This window comes from Kogia breviceps, chromosome 6 (assembly GCF_026419965.1).
Source record: "Kogia breviceps isolate mKogBre1 chromosome 6, mKogBre1 haplotype 1, whole genome shotgun sequence".
NCBI classification, from domain to species: domain Eukaryota; kingdom Metazoa; phylum Chordata; class Mammalia; order Artiodactyla; family Physeteridae; genus Kogia; species Kogia breviceps.
Genome location: NC_081315.1, coordinates 74,100,313 through 74,117,682, shown reverse-complemented (window position 1 = coordinate 74,117,682; position 17,370 = coordinate 74,100,313). Strand labels below are relative to the sequence as shown.

At 42.2% G+C, this 17,370-nt stretch overlaps 1 protein-coding gene across 4 annotated transcripts in view; it reads right to left on the bottom strand.

The window, feature by feature from the left end:
- SLAIN2 (SLAIN motif family member 2) overlaps positions 1-15,353 on the bottom strand; it is a 79,970-nt gene extending 64,617 nt beyond the window's left edge. Inside the window, exon 1 of one of the 4 annotated variants that reach the window (XM_059067280.2) lies at positions 14,611-15,353. In XM_059067280.2, the coding sequence (XP_058923263.1) occupies positions 14,611-14,999 (389 nt within the window). In that variant the 5' untranslated portion in view covers positions 15,000-15,353. The remainder of the gene's footprint in view (positions 1-14,610) is intronic. The other 3 variants (XM_059067281.2, XM_067036052.1, XM_067036051.1) reach the window with 3 other exon arrangements.
- Between the last annotated feature and the right edge of the window lie 2,017 nt (positions 15,354-17,370).

The window sequence follows — 17,370 nt, the reverse complement described above, 5'->3', positions numbered from 1 at the left end:
TTTTCCAATTTGTATTCCTTTTATTTCTTTTTCATCTCTGATTGCCATGGCTAGGACTTCCAAAACTATGTTGAATAATAGTGGTGAGAGTGGACATCCTTGTCTTGTTCCTGATCTTAGAGGAAATGCTTTCAGTTTTTCACCATTGAGAATGATGTTCTCTGTGGGTTTGTCGTATATGCCCTTTATTACGTTGAGGTAGGTTCCCTCTATGCCCACTTTCTGGAGAGTTTTTATCATAAATGGGTGTTGAATTTTGTCAGAAGCTTTTTCTGCATCTATTCAGATGACCATATGGTTTTTCTTCTTCAATTTGTTGATATGGTGTATCACATTGACTGATTTGCATATATTGAAGAATCCTTGCAACCCTGGGATGAATCCCACTTGATCATGGTGTATGATCCTTTTACTATGCTGTTGGATTCTGTTTGCTAGTATTTTGTTAATGATTTTTTCATCTATATTCATCAGTGATATTGACCTGTAATTTTCTTTTTTTGTAGTATCTTTGTCTGGTTTTGGTATCAGGGTGACGGTGGCCTCATAAAATGAGTTTGGGAGTATTCCTTCCTGTGCAGTTTTTTGGAAGAGTTTAGAAGGATGGGTGTTAGCTCTTCTCTAAATGTTTGATAGAATTCACCTGTGAAGCCATCTGGTCCTGAACTTTTGTTTGTTGGTAGATTTTCAATCACAGTTTCAATCTCATTACTTGTGACTGGTCTGTTCATATTTTCTATTTCTTCCTGGTTCAGTCTTGGAAAGTTATACGTTTCTAAGAATTTGTCCATTTCTTCCAGGTTGTCCATTTTATTGGCATAGAGTTGCTTGTTGTAGTCTCTTAGGATGCTTTGTATTTCTCGGGTGTCTGTTGTAACTTCTCCTTTTTCATTTTTAATTTTATTGATTTGAGTCCTCTTCCTCTATTTCTTGATGAGTCTGGCTAACGGTTTATCAATTTTATCTTCTCAAAGAATCAGCTTTTAGTTTTATTGATCTTTGCTATTATTTTCTTTGTTTCTATTTCATTTATTTCTTCTCTGATCTTTATTTCTTTCCTTCTGCTAACTTTAGGTGCTGTCTGTTCTTCTTTCTCTAGTTCCTTTAGGTGTAAGGTTAGATTGTTTGAGATTTTTCTTGTTTCTTGAGGTAGCCTTGTATTGCTATAAACTTCCCTCTTAGAACTGCTTTTGCTGCATCCCATACGTTTTGGATCGTTGTGTTTTCGTTGTCCTTTGTCTCTAGGTATTTTTTATTTTTACTCTTTGATTTCTTCAGTGATCTCTTGGTTATTTAGCAAAGAATTGTTTAGCCTCCATGTGTTTATGTTTTTACGTTTTTTCCCTGTAATTGATTTCTAATCTCCTAGCATTGTGGTCAGAAGAGATGCTTGATTTCAATTTTCTTAAATTTACTGAGGCTTGATTTGTGACCCAAAATGTGATCTATCCTGGAGAATGTTCCATATGAACTTGATAAGAAAGTGTAATCTGCTGTTTTTGGATGGAATGTCTTATAAATATCAATTAAATCTATCTGTTCTATTGTGTCTCCTTATTAATTTTCTGTTTGGATGATCTGTCCATTGGTGTAAGTGAGGTGTTAACCACGCCCCCCCCCCGTACTACTGAGTTACTGTCGATTTCCTCTTTTATAGCTGTTAGCAGTTGTGTTACGTATTGAGGTGCTCCTATATTGGGTGCATATGTATTTATAATTGTTATATCTTCTTCTTGGATTGATCCCTTTATCATTATGTAGCGTCCTTCCCTGTCTTTTGTAACATTCTTTATTTTAAAGTCTATTTTATCTGATATGAGGATTGCTACTGCAGCTTTCTTCTGATTTCCATTTGCATGGAATCTTTTTCCATGCCCTCACTTTCAGCCTGAATGTGTCCCTAGGTCTGAAGTGGATGTCTTGTAGAGAGCATATATATGGGTCTTGTGTTTGTATCCATTCAGCAAGCCTGTGTCTTTTGGTTGGAGCTTTCTTTAAAAAAAAAAAAATCCTTATTGGAGTATAACTGTTTTACAATGGTGTGTTAGTTTCTGCTTTACAACAAAGTGAATCAGTTAAACATATACACATGTTCACATATCCCTTCCCTCTTGTATCTCCCTCCCTCCCACTCTCCCTATCCCACCCCTCTAGGTGGTCACAAAGCACAGAGATGAACTCCCTGTGCTATGCAGCTGCTTCCCACTAGCTATCTATTTTACATTTGGTAGTGTATATATGTCTATGCCACTCTCTCACTTCGTCACAGCTTACCCTTCCCCCTCCCCATATCCTCAAGTCCATGCTCTAGTAGGTCTGTATTTTATTCCCGTTCTACCACTAATCTCTTCATGACATTTTTTTTCTTATATTCCATATATATGTGTTAGCATACAGTATTTGTTTTTCTCCTTCTGACTTACTTCACTCTGTATGACAGACTCCAGGTCTATCCAACTCATTACAAATAACTCAGTTTCATTTCTTTTTATGGCTGTGTAATATTCCATTGTATATAGGTGCCACATCTTCTTTACCCATTCATCTGTTGATGGACACTTAGGTTGCTTCCATGTCCTGGCTATTGTACATGCAATGAACATTCTGGTACATGACTCTTTCTGAAATATGGTTTTCTCAGGGTATATGCCCAGTAGTGGGATTGCAGGGTCATATGGTAGTTCTATTTGCAGTTTTTTAAGGAACCTCCATACTGTTCTCCATAGTGGCTGTATCAATTTATAATCCCACCAGCAGTGCAAGAGTGTTCCCTTTTCTCCACACCCTCTCCAGCATTTATTGTTTCTAGAGTTTTTGATGATGGCCATTCTGACCGGTGTGAGATGATATCTCATTGTCATTTTGATTTGCATTTCTCTAATGATTAATGATGTTGAGCATTCTTTCCTGTGTTTGTTGGCAGTTTGTATATCTTCTTTGGAGAAATGTCTATTTAGTTCTTCTGCCCATTTTTGGATTGGGTTGTTTGTTTTTTTGTTATTGAGCTGCCTGAGTTACTTATAAATTTTGGAGATTAATCCTTTGTCAGTTGCTTCATTTGCAAATATTTTCTCCCATTCTGAGGGTTGTCTTTTGGTCTTGTTTATGGTATCCTTTGCTGTGCAAAAGCTTTTAAGTTTCATTAGGTCCCATTTGTTTATTTTTGTTTTTATTTCCATTTCTCTAAGAGGTGGGTCAAAAAGGATCATGCTGTGATTTATGTCATAGAGTGCCTATATTTTCCTCTAAGAGTTTGATAGTGTCTGGTCTTACATTTAGGTCTTTAACCCATTTTGAGTTTATTTTTGTGTATGGTGTTAGGGAGTGTTCTAATTTCATACTTTTACATGTACCTGTCCAGGTTTCCCAGCACCACTTATTGAAGAGGCTTTCTTTTTTCCATTGTATATTCTTGTCTCCTTTATCAAAGATAAGGTGACCATATGTGTGTGGGTTTATCTCTGGGCTTTCTATCGTGTTCCATTGATCTATATTTCTGTTTTTGTTCCAGTACCATACTGTCTTGATTACCATAGCTTTGTAGTAGAGTCTGAAGTCAGGAAGCCTGATTCCTCCAGCTCCATTTTTCTTTCTCAAGATTGCTTTGGCTATACGGGGTCTTTTGTGTTTCCATACAAATTGTGAAATCATTTGTTCTAGTTCTGTAAAAAATGCCAGTGGTAGTTTGATAGGGATTGCATTGAATCTGTAGATTGCTTTGGGTAGTAGAGTCGTTTTCACAATGTTGATTCTTCCAATCCAAGAACATGGTATATTTCTCCACCTATTTGTATCATCTTTAATTTCTTTCATCAGTGTCTTATAGTCTTCTACATACAGGTCTTTTGTCTCCTTAGGTAGGTTTATTCCTAGATATTTTATTCTTTTTGTTGCAATGGTAAATGGAGTGTTTTCTTAATTTCACTCTCAGATTTCAATTTTCTTAAATTTACCAAGGCTAGATTTGTGACCCAATATATGATCTATCCTGGAGAATGTTCCATGAGCACTTGAGAAAAATGTATTCTGTTGTGGTGTTTGGATGGAATGTCCTATAAATAACAATTAAATCCACCTTGTGTAATGTATCATTTAAAGCTTGTGTTTCCTTATTTATTTTCATTTTGGATGATCTGTCCATTGGTGAAAGTGGGGTGTTAAAGTCCCCTACTATGATTGTGTTACTGTCAATTTCCCCTTTTATGGCTGTTAGTATTTGCCTTATGTATTGAGGTGCTCTTATGTTGAGTGCATAAACATTTACAATTGTTATATCTTCTTCATGGATCGATCCCTTGATCATTATGTAGTGTCCTTCTTTGTCTCTTGTAATAGTTTTTATTTTAAAGTCTATTTTGTCTGATATGAGAATTGCTACTCCAGCTTTCTTCTGATTTCCATTTGCATGGAATATCTTTTTCCATCCCCTCACTTTCAGTCTGTATGTGTCCCTAGGTCTGAAGTGGGTCTCTTGTAGACAAGCATATATACGGGTCTTGTTTTTGTATCCATTCAGCCAGTCTGTGTCTTTTGGTGGGAGCATTTAATTCATTTACATTTAAAGTAATTATCGATATGTATGTTCCTATTACCATTTACTTAATTGTTCTTATAGGTCTTTTCCTTCTCTTGTGTTTCCTGCCTAGAGAAGTTCCTTTAGCATTTGTTGTAAAGCTGGTTTGGTGGTGCTGAACTCTCAGCTTTTGCTTGTCTATAAAGGTTTTAATTTCTCCATCAAATCTGAATGAGATCCTTGCTGGGTACAGTTATCTTGGTTGTAGGTTTTTTTCCTTCATCACTTTAAATATGTCCTGCCACTCCCTTCTGGCTTGTAGAGTTTCTGCTGAAAGATCAGATGTTAACCTTATGGGGATTCCCTTGTGTGTTATTTGTTGTTTTTCCCTTGCTGCTTTTAATATGTTTTCTTTGTATTTAATTTTTGACAGTTTGATTATTATGTGTCTTGGCATGTTTATCCTTGGGTTTATCCTGTATGGGACTCTATGTGCTTCCTGGACTTGACTATTTCCTTTCCTATATTAGGGAAGTTTTCAACTATAATCTCTTCAAATATTTTCTCAGTCCCTTTCTTTTTCTCTTCTTCTTCTGGGACCCCTATAATTCGAATGTTGGTGCGTTTAATGTTGTCCCAGAGGTCTCTGAGGCTGTCTTCAGTTCTTTTCATTCTTTTTTCTTTATTCTGCTCTGCAGTAGTTATTTCCACTATTTTATCTTCCAGGTCACTTATCCGTTCTTCTGCCTCAGTTATTCCGCTATTGATCCCATCTAGAGTATTCTTAATTTCATTTATTGTGTTGTTCATCATTGCTTGCTTCCTCTTTATTTCTTCTAAGTCCTTGTTAAATGTTTCTTGCAATTTGTCTATTCTATTTCCAAGATTTTGGATCGTCTTTACTATCATTATTCTGAATTCTTTTTCAGGTAAACTGCCTATTTCCTCTTCATTTATTAGGTCTGGTGGGTTTTTATCTTGCTCCTTCATCTGCTGTGTATTTTTCTGTCTTCTCATTTTGCTTATCTTACTCTGTTTGGGGTCTCCCTTTTGCAGGCTGCAGGTTTGTAGTTCCCGTTGTTTTTGGTGACTATCCCCAGTGGCTAAGGTTGGTTTAGTGGGTTGAGTAGGTTTCCTGGTTGGGGGGGACTATGCCTCTGTTCTGGTGGATGAGGCTGGATCTTGTCTTTCTGGTGGGCAGGTCCACATCTGGTGGTGTGTTTGGGGATGTTGGTAGCCTTATTATGATTTTAGGCAGCCTCTCTGCTATTGGATGGGGCTGTAGTCCTGGTCTTGCTATTTGTTGGGCATAGGGTGTCCAGTACTGTACGTTGCTGGTCCTTGAGTGAAGCTGGGTCTTGGTGTTGAGATGGAGATCTCTGGGAGATTTTCGCCGTTTGATACTGCATGGAGCTGGGAGGTGTCTTGTGGACCCGTGTCCTGAGGCTGGTTCTCCCACCTCAGAGACACAGCCGTGACGCCTGCTGGAGCGCCAAGAGCCTTTAATCCACACGGCTCAAAATAAAAGAAAAAATAGAAAGGAAAGGAAGGAAGGAAGGAAGGAAAGGAGGAAGAAAGGAAGGAAGGAAGGAAGCAAGAAAGGAAGGAAGGGAGAGAAGAAGGAAGGAAGGGAGGAAGGAAGGGAGGGAGGTAGGGAGGGAGGAAGGAAGGGAGGAAAGAAGGGATGAAGGAAGGGAGGAGGGAAGGAAGGAAGAAAGGAAGGAAGGAGGGAAGAAAGAAAGGAAGAAAGGAAGAGGACAAAATAAAGTAAGATGAAATATAGGTATTAAAATAGAAAATAATTATTAAGAAGAAAAATTTTATAAAAATTAAAAAAATCCGGGTCGGTCAGAACCCTAGGACAAATGGTGAAAGCAGAGCTATACAGACAAAGTCTCACACAGCAGCACACACATACACACTCACAAAAAGAGAAAAAGGGGAAAATACTAATATATCTTGCTCCCAAAGTTCACCTCCTCAACTTGGGATATTTCACTGTTTATTCAGGTTTTCCACAGATGCGGGGCACTTCAAGTTGATTGTGGAGCTTTAATCCGCTGCTTCTGAGGGTGCTGGGAGAGATCTCCCCCTCTCCTCTTTGTTCGCACAGCTTCTGGGGTTCAGCTTTGGACTTGGCCCCGCCTCTGCGTGTAAATCGTCCGAGGGCGTCTACTCTTTCTTGAGACAGGATGGAGTTAAAGGAGCAGCTGATTCGGGGGCTCTGGCACAGGCCGGGGGGCGGGAGGGGCACGGATGTGGGGCGAGCCTGCGGCAGCAGAGGCCACGATGACGCTGCACCAGCCCGAGGCATGCCGTGCATTCTCCCGGGGAAGCTGTCCCTGGATCCTGGGACCCTGGCAGTGGCGGTTGCACAGGCTCCTGGGAGGGGAGGTGTGAAGAGTGACCTCTGCTCTCTCAGAGGCTTCTTGGTGGCGGCAGCAGCAACCCTAGCGTCCCACACCCGTCTCTGGTGTCTGCGCCAACAGCCGCGGCTCGCGCCCGTTTCTGGAGCTCCTTTACGCGGTGCACTTAATCCCCTCCCTCTAGCACCAGTAAACAAAGAGGCAAGAAAAAGTTTCTTGTCTCTTCAGCAGCTCCGCGCCTGTTTCTGGAGCTCCTTTAAGCGGCGCACTTAAACCCCTCTCCTCGTGCACCAGGAAGCAAAGAGGGAAGAAAAGGTCTCTTGCCTCTTTGGCAGCTCCAGACTTCTCCTGGACTCCGTCTCGGCTAGCTGTGGTGCACTAACCCCTTCAGGCTGTTTTCACTCTGCCAACTCCAGACCTCTCCCTGGGATCCGACTAAGGCCCTAGACTCAGCTCCCAGCCCCCGCCCACCCCAGCGGGTAAGCAGACAAGCCTCTCTGGCTGGTGAGTGCCGGTTGGCACCGATCCTCTGTGCAGGAATCTCTCCACTGTGCCCTCCACACCCTGTTACTGCGCTCTCCTCCGCGGCTCCGAAGCTCCCCCCTCCGCCACCCGCAGTCTCCACCGCAAAGGGGCTTCTAGTGTGTGGAAACCTTTTCTCCTTCACGGCTCCCTCCCACTGGTGCAGGTCCCGTCCCTATTCTTTTGTCTCTGTTTATTCTTTTTTCTTTTGCCCTACCCAGGTACATGGGGTGTTTCTTGCCTTTTGGGAGGTCTGAGGTCTTCTGCCAGTGCTCAGTGGGTGTTTGTTCTATAGGAGCAGTTCCACGTGTAGATGTATTTCTGATGTATGTGTGAGGAGGAAGGTGATCTCCGTGTCTTACTCTTCCGCCATCTTCTCTCCTCCCATCCTGGTTGGAGCTTTTAATCCATTCACGTTTAAGGTAATTATCGATATGTATGTTCCTATTACTATTTTCTTAATTGTTTTGGGTTTGTTTTTGTAGGCCGTTTTCTTCTTTTGTGCTTCCCACTTAGAGAAGTTCCTTTAGCATTTGTTGTAGAGCTGGTTTGGTGGTGCTGAAGTCTCTTAGCTTTTGTTTGTCTGTAAAGCTTTTGATTTCTCCATCTAATCTGAATGAGATCCTTGCCGGGTAGACTAATCTTGGTTGTAGGTTTTTCCCTTTCATCACTTTAAGTATATCATGCCACTCTCTTCTCGTTTGTAGAGTTTCTGCTGAGATATCAGCTGTTAACCTTATGTGAGTTCCCTTGTATGTTACCTGTAGTTTTTCCTTTGCTTTCAAAAATTTTTCTGTCTTTTATTTTTGCCAATTTGATTACTATATGTCTTGGCACGTTTCTCCTTGTGTTTATCCTGTATGGGACTCTCTACGCTTCCTGGACTTGGGTGGCTATTTCCTTTCCCATGTTAGGGAGGTTTTCGACTATAATCTCTTCAAATATTTTCTTGGGTCCTTTCTCTCTTCTCCTTATCTTAACTGTTCTCCTTCACTTATCTGTCCTTCTGCTTCAGTTATTCTGCTATTGATTCCTTCTAGTGTATATTTTATTTCAGTTATTGTATGGTTCATATCTGTTTCTTTGTTCTTTAATTCTTCTAGGTCTTTGTTAAACATTTCTTGCTCTTCTCAATCTTTGCCTCCATTCTTTTTCTGAGGTCCTGGATCATCTTCAGTACCATTTTTCTGAATTCTTTTTCTGGAAGGTTGCCTATCTCCACTTCATTTAGCTATTTTTCTGGGGTTTTATCTTGTTCCTTCATTTGGTACAAAGTCCTTTGCCTTTTCATTCTGTCTATCTTTCTGTGAATGTGGTTTTCCTTCCACAGGCTGCAGAATTGTAGTTCTTCTTGCTTTTGCTATCTGCTCTCTGGTGGATGAGGCTATTTAAGAGGCTTGTTTCCTGATGGGAAGGACTGGTGGTGGGAAGGGCTGGGTGTTGCTCTGGTGGGCAGAGCTCAGTAAAACTTTAATCCGCTTGTCTGCTGCTGGGTGGTGCTGGGTTCCCTCCCTGTTGGTTGTTTGGCCTGAGCTGACCCAACACTGGAGCCTACCTGGGCTCTTTGTTGGGGCTAATGGTGGACTCTGGGAGGGCTCACACCAAGGAGTACTTCCCAGGACTTCTGCTGCCAGTGTCCTTGTCTTCACGGTGAGACACAGCCACACCCCACCTCTGCAAGAAACCCTCCAACACTAGCAGGCAGTCTCCTATGGGGTAACTGCTCCTTCCTCTGCATCCCAATGCACACACTACTTTGTGTATGCCCTCCAACCGTGGAGTCTCTGTTTCCCCCAGTCCCGTCGAAGTCCCGCAGTCAAATCCCGCTAGCCTTCAAAGTCTGATTCTCTAGGAATTCCTCCTCCTGTTGCTGGACCCCCAGGTTGGGAAGCCTGACGTGGGGCTCAGAACCTTCACTCCAGTGGGTTGACTTCCTTGGTATAAGTGTTCTCCAGTTTGTGAGTCACCCACCCAGCAGTTATGGGATTTAATTTTATTGTGATTGTGCCTCCTACCGTCTCACTGTGGCTTCTCCATTGTCTTTGGATGTGGGGTATCTTTTTTTGGTGCGTTCCAGTGTCTTGCAGTCAATGATTGTTCAGCAGTTAGTTGTGATTCGGTGTTCTAGCAAGAGGGAGTGAGAGCATGTCCTTCTACTCCACCATCTGAACCAATCTCTGAGCAACTGATTTTTGACAAGGGTACCAAGACAATTTAACGGAACAGAAAAGTCTTCTCAACAAATGGCACAGGGACAATTGGATATCCACATGCAAAATAAATGACGTTGGACTCCTATTTCACACCATATAAAAACTCAGAATGAATCAAAGCAAGTATTGGCAAGGATATGGAAAAACTGAAACTCTTGTATAATGCTGGTTGGAATGTACAACGGTGCAGCTGCTGTGGAAAACATTATGGTGGCTCCTCAAAAAATTAAACATAGAATTACCATTTGATCCAAAAATTCCACTTCTGGGCATACACCCACAAGAAATGAAAGCAAGGACTTGAACAGATTATTTGTAGGTCCCCATTCACAGCAGCATTATTCACGAGAGTCAAGAAATGGAGGCAATCCAAGTGTCCACCAACAGATGAAAGGATAAAGAAAATGTGTTATATACCATAAGGGAATATTATTCAGCCTTCAAAAAGAGGGAAACCATGTCATATGCTACAACATGGATGAACCTTAAGACATTATGCTAAATGAAATAAGCTAGTCACAAAAAGACAAATTCTACATGATCGATTTATAGGTATCTAAAGGGGTTAAACTCATAGAAACACAGTAGAACAGTGCTTGCCAGGAGCAGGGGGAAGGGGAGTTACTCTTCTGTGAGTGTAGAGTTTCAGTCATGCAGGATGGGAGGGTTCTGGGGATCTGTTGCACAACAATGTGCATGTAGTTGACAGTACTGAACTGTAAAATTGGAATTTTGGGGAGGCTAAATTGAGGGAAATTGTAGTTCAAATGAGGCAAGGTGATACACAGTAAGCCAAAAGGTAGCTTGAAACAGGTTTAAGTCTACTCTTCCAAATAATGGAAGATAACTGAAATTTTATCACCAAATTATTGTTGACCTAAAATCTGTTGATCTGAAATATCAATATTATGGCAAGCTCAAAAGCCTGGATAAGCCAAAATATGATAATTTCTAAAGAGAAAAACAAGCAATGTCTAGAAATTCCAGACCAGACTGATTCCCTGCAAAGTTCAAAACTAGCTTAAAGAAAATGTTTGTAAAGTTAGAAAAGGAAAAACCCAGAAGATTCATCATGAACAAGTCAAACCAAATTAACTGCAATGTCTATGCTGATAAATTTACTTCATTGCAGGTAAGAACTCTGTAAGGCACCATATAGCTTAATTATAGCAAGCCACTTGGGAAAATCTTTCATAATATCCATACAGGCAAAATGGCATATGGGCTTGATAATAAGAAGAAGTACTAACAGTTACTGAACAACCATTGTGTGAGTTGATTAATGATGTTCATTAATCTGGAGGGAGTCTAGTCAAGCTGCATATTTCAGAGCCCTTTATTCTGTCATTTTAATGTTTTTATCAACAACTTAAATGAAAACCCAGTAGGTATGCCTATGAAATATGAAAATGACAAAAGAATTTGGAAGGAAGAGATATTAAATGCCTAAATCAAGATTAACAAAATGAAATATAAAAGCCTAATATTCAAGCTAAAAAAATTCATTACAGAAAACCAGGGTTAGGAAGACTTAGTGTAACAGCCTATGTATAAAATATATGGAGTGTAATTGAAACTACTCACTCATTTTAAGCATAAATAACAGAAATTAAAACAGTTAATGAAATATTTGGTTTCAAAATAATAGCATTTAGCTCAAGCAAGACATATCCACCACACACTGTCTGGTCAAATATCATCTAAAATGCTGAGTACAGTTCTGGGTACCACGTTTAATGACAAGGAGCAACCAGAATTCATTAAGAGAAAAATGACCACAGTTGAAAGATCAGAGAATTACATTATCTAAGGAATGATTAAGTAAACTGGGATTGTATTACTCTGAAGAAGAGATGAGAATGCTCAGAGTGTGTGGTGGGGAGGAGTCAGCAGGGTCATGATGGTAGTATTCAAATACCCTAAGGGGCCATTCGTGTGAAAAAGGAATCAGACTTGGAGAAAGCAAAATATAGTGGAAACAGTATAAGCTATGATGTCATAAAGACCTAGATTCAAATCCTGGCTCCATCATTTACCATCTGTTATTTGATGCTTGGAGAGAGAAGAAGCTTCCTTACCTAGGAAATGATACCTACCTCATAAATGGATAAGAATTAAATGCAATTAAGTGTAAAAATGTTTATAAGTTGCCTGGCATAGACTGACACACTGTGATACACAATAATGTTAGTTCCCGTCTCTAGACTTTTCTGAGTTGTTCTGTAAGAGCATTTTTCAAACTGACAATTAGCCATTAATGGGTCACCACATCAGCTCAGTGGGCTGTAACCAGCATTTTTTCCTAAAGAAACAACAGAAAACATTAGCGCTTTACCACATATACTAAGTATAGTTTTGTGAAACTTTTGTTTCAGTTATTCATAAACATGTGTGTACTATAGGCTATGGTATAAAATGTATTTCTTGTCATGAAGCTGAGATTGAGAAAAAAAACAAAACAAAACCGTGAAAGCCACTGCTGTAAGTACAATTCTGTTTTCTAAGTGTGTTCTACAGATACTAGTTCCTTGGGAGCACAAATAAGTTTAGGAAACAAACCATACCACTTAGAGACTTACTATATTCAATACATATTAGCATATTTTAAAAGCCCAGCATTAAAGAAATATATCCCAGATATATTTGATCTCAGACCCACAAATATTTTTTTCACACAATATCTACTAACACCTTCAGGACTGGCATTTTGTGGTATACATTTGGGAAAAAACATTCCTCTAGATGAAAACGAAGGAAATGGGTATAAGGTACAGAAAGTAGACTTTCAGCTTGCTAAGAAAAACTCTTGACTCTTTAAATCTTCCTCTCACTGCTACTAACACCCACCACCCCTTATAACTTATACTCCATACACATACTCCAAAGCACTTTAAATATGATTTTCAAACTTTCAATTCACACAAATCTTTTCAGAAAAAGCACAGGACATCTATAACATCAAGATATGTAACCAGGATCAAAGTAGTAAGCAGGAACCAATTGGCCAAAAGAAACTTCTGGCATAGTATTTTAAAAGACTTGCTTTACCTGAACAAAAACACTGTGATCAGAAACCGAAGCAGCAAAAGACTTAATCAGCTTCTCCAAGGGGAGTCAATGTGTTCTAAGAATACATAGTCTAAAATGGGCTAATGAGTGCAGCTAATCTTCATTATTATTAAGAGCATCATTATCATCATCACTTGGAAGAGGAATGTGATATTTAGATGATTCCGACTTCTTTTAAAGTGTATACATACCTAGGATTCCTTTGTAAGGACGTGATTTCACACTAATATGAAAACTGTCACTACCACAATCAGTTCTAATAATATTAGGTATCACTTGGCAATAAAATAAAGGCTTGACATCATATATTCAAGAGCATCTCTGTAACTCAAACCTTTCTAATTGAGAGTTACAAATATCTCTTGACTCTGCTCTAGCAGTTGTCAGAGCATAAAATGCCCTTGCCACTCTTTCTCCACCCCCAGGTTCCGAAACCACCTCTCCTCAAAGTTTGCCCCAACTAGACTATTATTTTCTTCTCAATTTCTGAGCACTCTGAGTACTTTTTGTCCCTATCACTCTTTTAAGCAATTCACTGTGTATTTCCTAGCTTATTTCTTTATTCCTCCATAAAACTTGGCTCCCAACAAGAATATAACTTCCTTAATGAACAGGGATCAACATTTAAGAATCTCCCTCAAGATCCTGAAAGCACTCACTAAATATTTCTTGATTTAAACAACTAGGCTTAAGAGTAATAGTGGCCAGTCTCACAGAGCTTATATACCAGACCCATGCTAAAAGCATACATGGATTATCTCACATAATCTTCACAACTCTACAGAGGTAAGAACTATTATCTTCTCCATCAAACAGAGGAAGAAAATGAGGCTCTGATTAACTTGCCCAAAGCTGTACAGCTACTAAGTAGCAGAGCCAGGACCCGAATCCAGGCAAAGCTCTTAACTACCTCAGCACACTCTGTAAGGGTTGCAGCCCTGCAAAACCGGAGTCTATGAAGGATTTCAACTTCACTAAGTTAGAAGTTTCAGTTTCAACAAAGAGCAGAGATACTTTAGCTAAAAATTAAAACTTTAATAAAGAATAAATTAAGACAAATTCAGAATTTCCCATTGACATCTTTATGCAATTACAATAAAACATGAGGGAAACTGCCACTCATGTCCTTTCTATATATGGAAGTGATATTACGGTGTGGGTCACAATTTTATCAAGAAGTAGCTTATGACAATATAGCTCGGTTTAGATTTTTAAATACAGCTGTTTTTCTCTGCCTCTAGGATGACATGGAAATGAAAAATAGATAACTGTCACTTCACAGCTTCGAAAAATGCCAGACCAATTCTTGTTTAAAAAATGAGAGCCAGGGCTCTTGTTCCACCCTTGACTCGTCACACAAAGCAGCACCATCCTCTGCCCTCTTCACACAAAGCACGCGTCACCCTACCACCCAAGGGGGAGTGCTGATCCACACGGTCTCCCCATCGCCGCCAGAAATGTACCCACCTCCCACGGGTCCAAAACACTGACCACTGCTCGGACTTAGATTACCCTGGTCTGCTCCGCGCACCGGGTGACACCTCATCACACCCAAAATGCCCAGACCGCCATCCGAAAGCCAATATTTCACACAAAGCTGGATCCCTTCCTACAAAGCAGTTTGCCATCTCCGACTCCTCCCACGGCGAGCAGCCCTTCCTAGGCTGTGCCAGCCCCCAGACCCCAACGGGGTCCAAAGCTCAGAGGGTCCCCAACCCAGAGGAGAACTAGCCTCAAAGCCTGTTCCTCTCGCAAGCCTCGAACCCCCAACTCTCGCTGACCGTTCCGCAGCCAAAGCAAGAAAACCACGAATCAGAGAGCGGACCCCGCTACACAAAGCGAGGTGTCTTACCAGGGGGCCCTCGGAAGACGCTCTCCGCCCCCGGGCCCGTCCCCGCCCAGCTCCGGCCCGGAGCCCCGCGCTCACCAGCTCTCCTCCTCCTCCTCCCAGCCTGACAGGCGCTCCAGCTCCTCGGGCCGCAGCGGCTCCACCTCGTCCAGAAAGCCGCCCTCACCCGCTGCCAGCAAGGAGGTGGCGTCCCGCAGCTCCTCGCTACTCGTCCGCCTCGGGCCCGACCCGGCCCCGCAGCCCGACTTGGCGATGAGGCCCAAGGAGAAGCCCCTAGGGGACGCCGCTCCGGAGGAGGGAGTGGACGCACCGGCTCGAACCGGGCTGCCAGGCCCTAGGGAGCCGGCGCCCTGCACGGCCCCGGAGCGGCTCCTCAGCTGTTCGTTCTGCTTCTCCAGCTTCTTCACCAGCTCCTGCAGCTTCCGCACCTCCTGGTCCGCGTTCACATTGGAGTTAATGTCCTCCATCCCGGCCCCGCCGCCTCGGCCGCCCGCCACCCGCTCACACTCACAGGGACAGGGAAAGAGCCAGAGGAAAGAGGCGCCGCCGCCGCTCACTCTAGCCGAGGCGCCGGCATATATCAGGGCCAGGCCCCACTGCCAGGGTCCCCCCCTGCTCCGGTTCCGACGCGCCGCTGGCCCCAGCCGAGCCGCCTCATCTGCGCCGGCTCCAGGATTGGGGGAGGCGGCGCCAATATCCGGCCTCGACCGCCATCTTCCCTCTGTCCCTCCGCCCCCCTCAGCCCGGCCCCGTCGGTGACCTCAGAGCGTTGGGGGGTGGACCGGCCGGCGACGGGCGCTGAGAGGACCCGGCGCCGATCTCGCGGAGGGGCGGGGCCACGGGCGAGGCCGGTGGGGCGGGCCTTAAACCGGAAGGGGCGGCCCGGAGCGTCGGCAGAGGCGGGTCGCTTTCCTGGTGGCTGAGAAGAGCGATTACGGCCGCAGGGGGGCCCGAGGGGAGTGTGGACTTGGCGGCGGGTGGGGCTAAGATTGCAAATCGAGACTCTCCCTCAGCCCCGCCTGTTGGCCTTAGATGAGCACCCGCTTCTGGGTCCAGCATCCGATCCTGTCCTCCCACCCGTCTGGTTCCCTGGTGGGCGCTCAGCCCGGCTCCGTGGAGAGACAGTTTGCTTCGTATTCGATGCCTCCTTGAAATAGGAAATTGTCGGGGCTGGCAGGATCCTCAGACCATCTGTGACCCATTTATTCCTCTGAAAATGAGAAAGCAGAATCGCAATGGTTAAGAGAGGTCTAAGGTCAAAATAATAACCATAAATTGTTAAGTGCTTATTACGGGGAGACACTATGCACTTTAAAGGCATTATCTAGAATAGTTTTCCCGACTTCACTGCAGTTTAATTCACACTGGCACGGAAGCGGCGATAGAAAACTGCTCCTCTCTCAACTTTGTCTGTTAATTGATGCAGAATCTGCTCTTTGTATCGTTTTCTTCTGAAAATCTTTTTCATAGTCTTGAAAAAATTTGTGTATTGAAAGTACGTAATAAACATGTTGACAACTACTGATGACTGCTGAGAGAAGTATGACTAAGAATCTGCCTTCAGTCGCACCCGTTTATAATTCGTACTACTGACAGCAAACAAAACACCTAAATTATTTGTTTTGATCACATTCACTGCTCTTGAGTTGTGAACTACTGGTTTATGTTTGCAGCTTTCCTCTAATTGCCTCCTCCACACTTTGTTAATAATGATCCAGTCCTATTACATACACCTGGGTGTGGACTCGCATGTCATGTCATACTTGCTTCTACCCTTTAGCCTTCCTGTGCTATATTTTCCTTACTTAGAATATTCTACCAAATCTGATTCCTTTTCATAAAACTCTGCTAAATCTGATTCCTTTTCTTAAAACTCATGCTCACCCATCTAGGAAATTTTTCCTGACAATTCCACAACGATCTAGTGGTTCTGTTTACTCTAGCATTGCCTCATCAATAGTTTGCAACAGGTGTCTGCACTGTTAAAAACTTTGCTTCTTTTTCTAAGTCACTTCCAATTGTTTTTGTCTGTGAACCTGATGAAAAGGGACCATTCATTTTATTTTTTCATGTCTAGTAGAGTGTCTGACACAGTGGACATTTAATATCTGGTTTGTTGAAAGTTATGAGGAATGTAAATTCTGATAGGTCAAGGACCGGATAGATGGTTATTCATAGCAAAAAAAGCATTGAGTATTTTTGACGTTTGCTGACCAACTATAAATAAGTAGAATATCAGGATTCCCTGGTGGTCCAGTGCATTAAGACTCCACGCTCCCAACGCAGGGGTCCCAGTTTCCATCCCTGGTCAGGAAACTAGATCCTGCATGCATTCAGCAACTAGGGGTCCGCATGCCCCAATTAAGAAGTCCGCATGCCACAGTGAAGATCCTGCGTGCTGCAACTAAGACCCGGAGCTGCCTAAATAAATAAATAAGTAGAATATTTCCTAGCTATGCACACCTAGTCAAAGGATATCTTTGTGTCACAATAACTGTATTATCTCTATATATTATTGCTGTCTCTGGCACATCTGAACTAGTCACCAGAGTGTTAAACAACATGGCTGCTTCATGTATAGCACTTTCACTTGTATTTAATAGTTTGTGAAATAGATCCCAACTAGCTAGGTTCTGTAACAAGAACATTTCAAATATATTCCATGAAAAGAATAGTTCATATAACATTATGAGGTTCATGGGGGCAAGGAGAGGTTGGTGTCATGTGGAAAAATGCATGGAGCATCAGAACACTGGATGGCAGATTCTAGCTATACCACAAATCTGGTACTTGACTTTAATCTCTGATCCTTACACAGGTCATTCTGGCTCTATATTC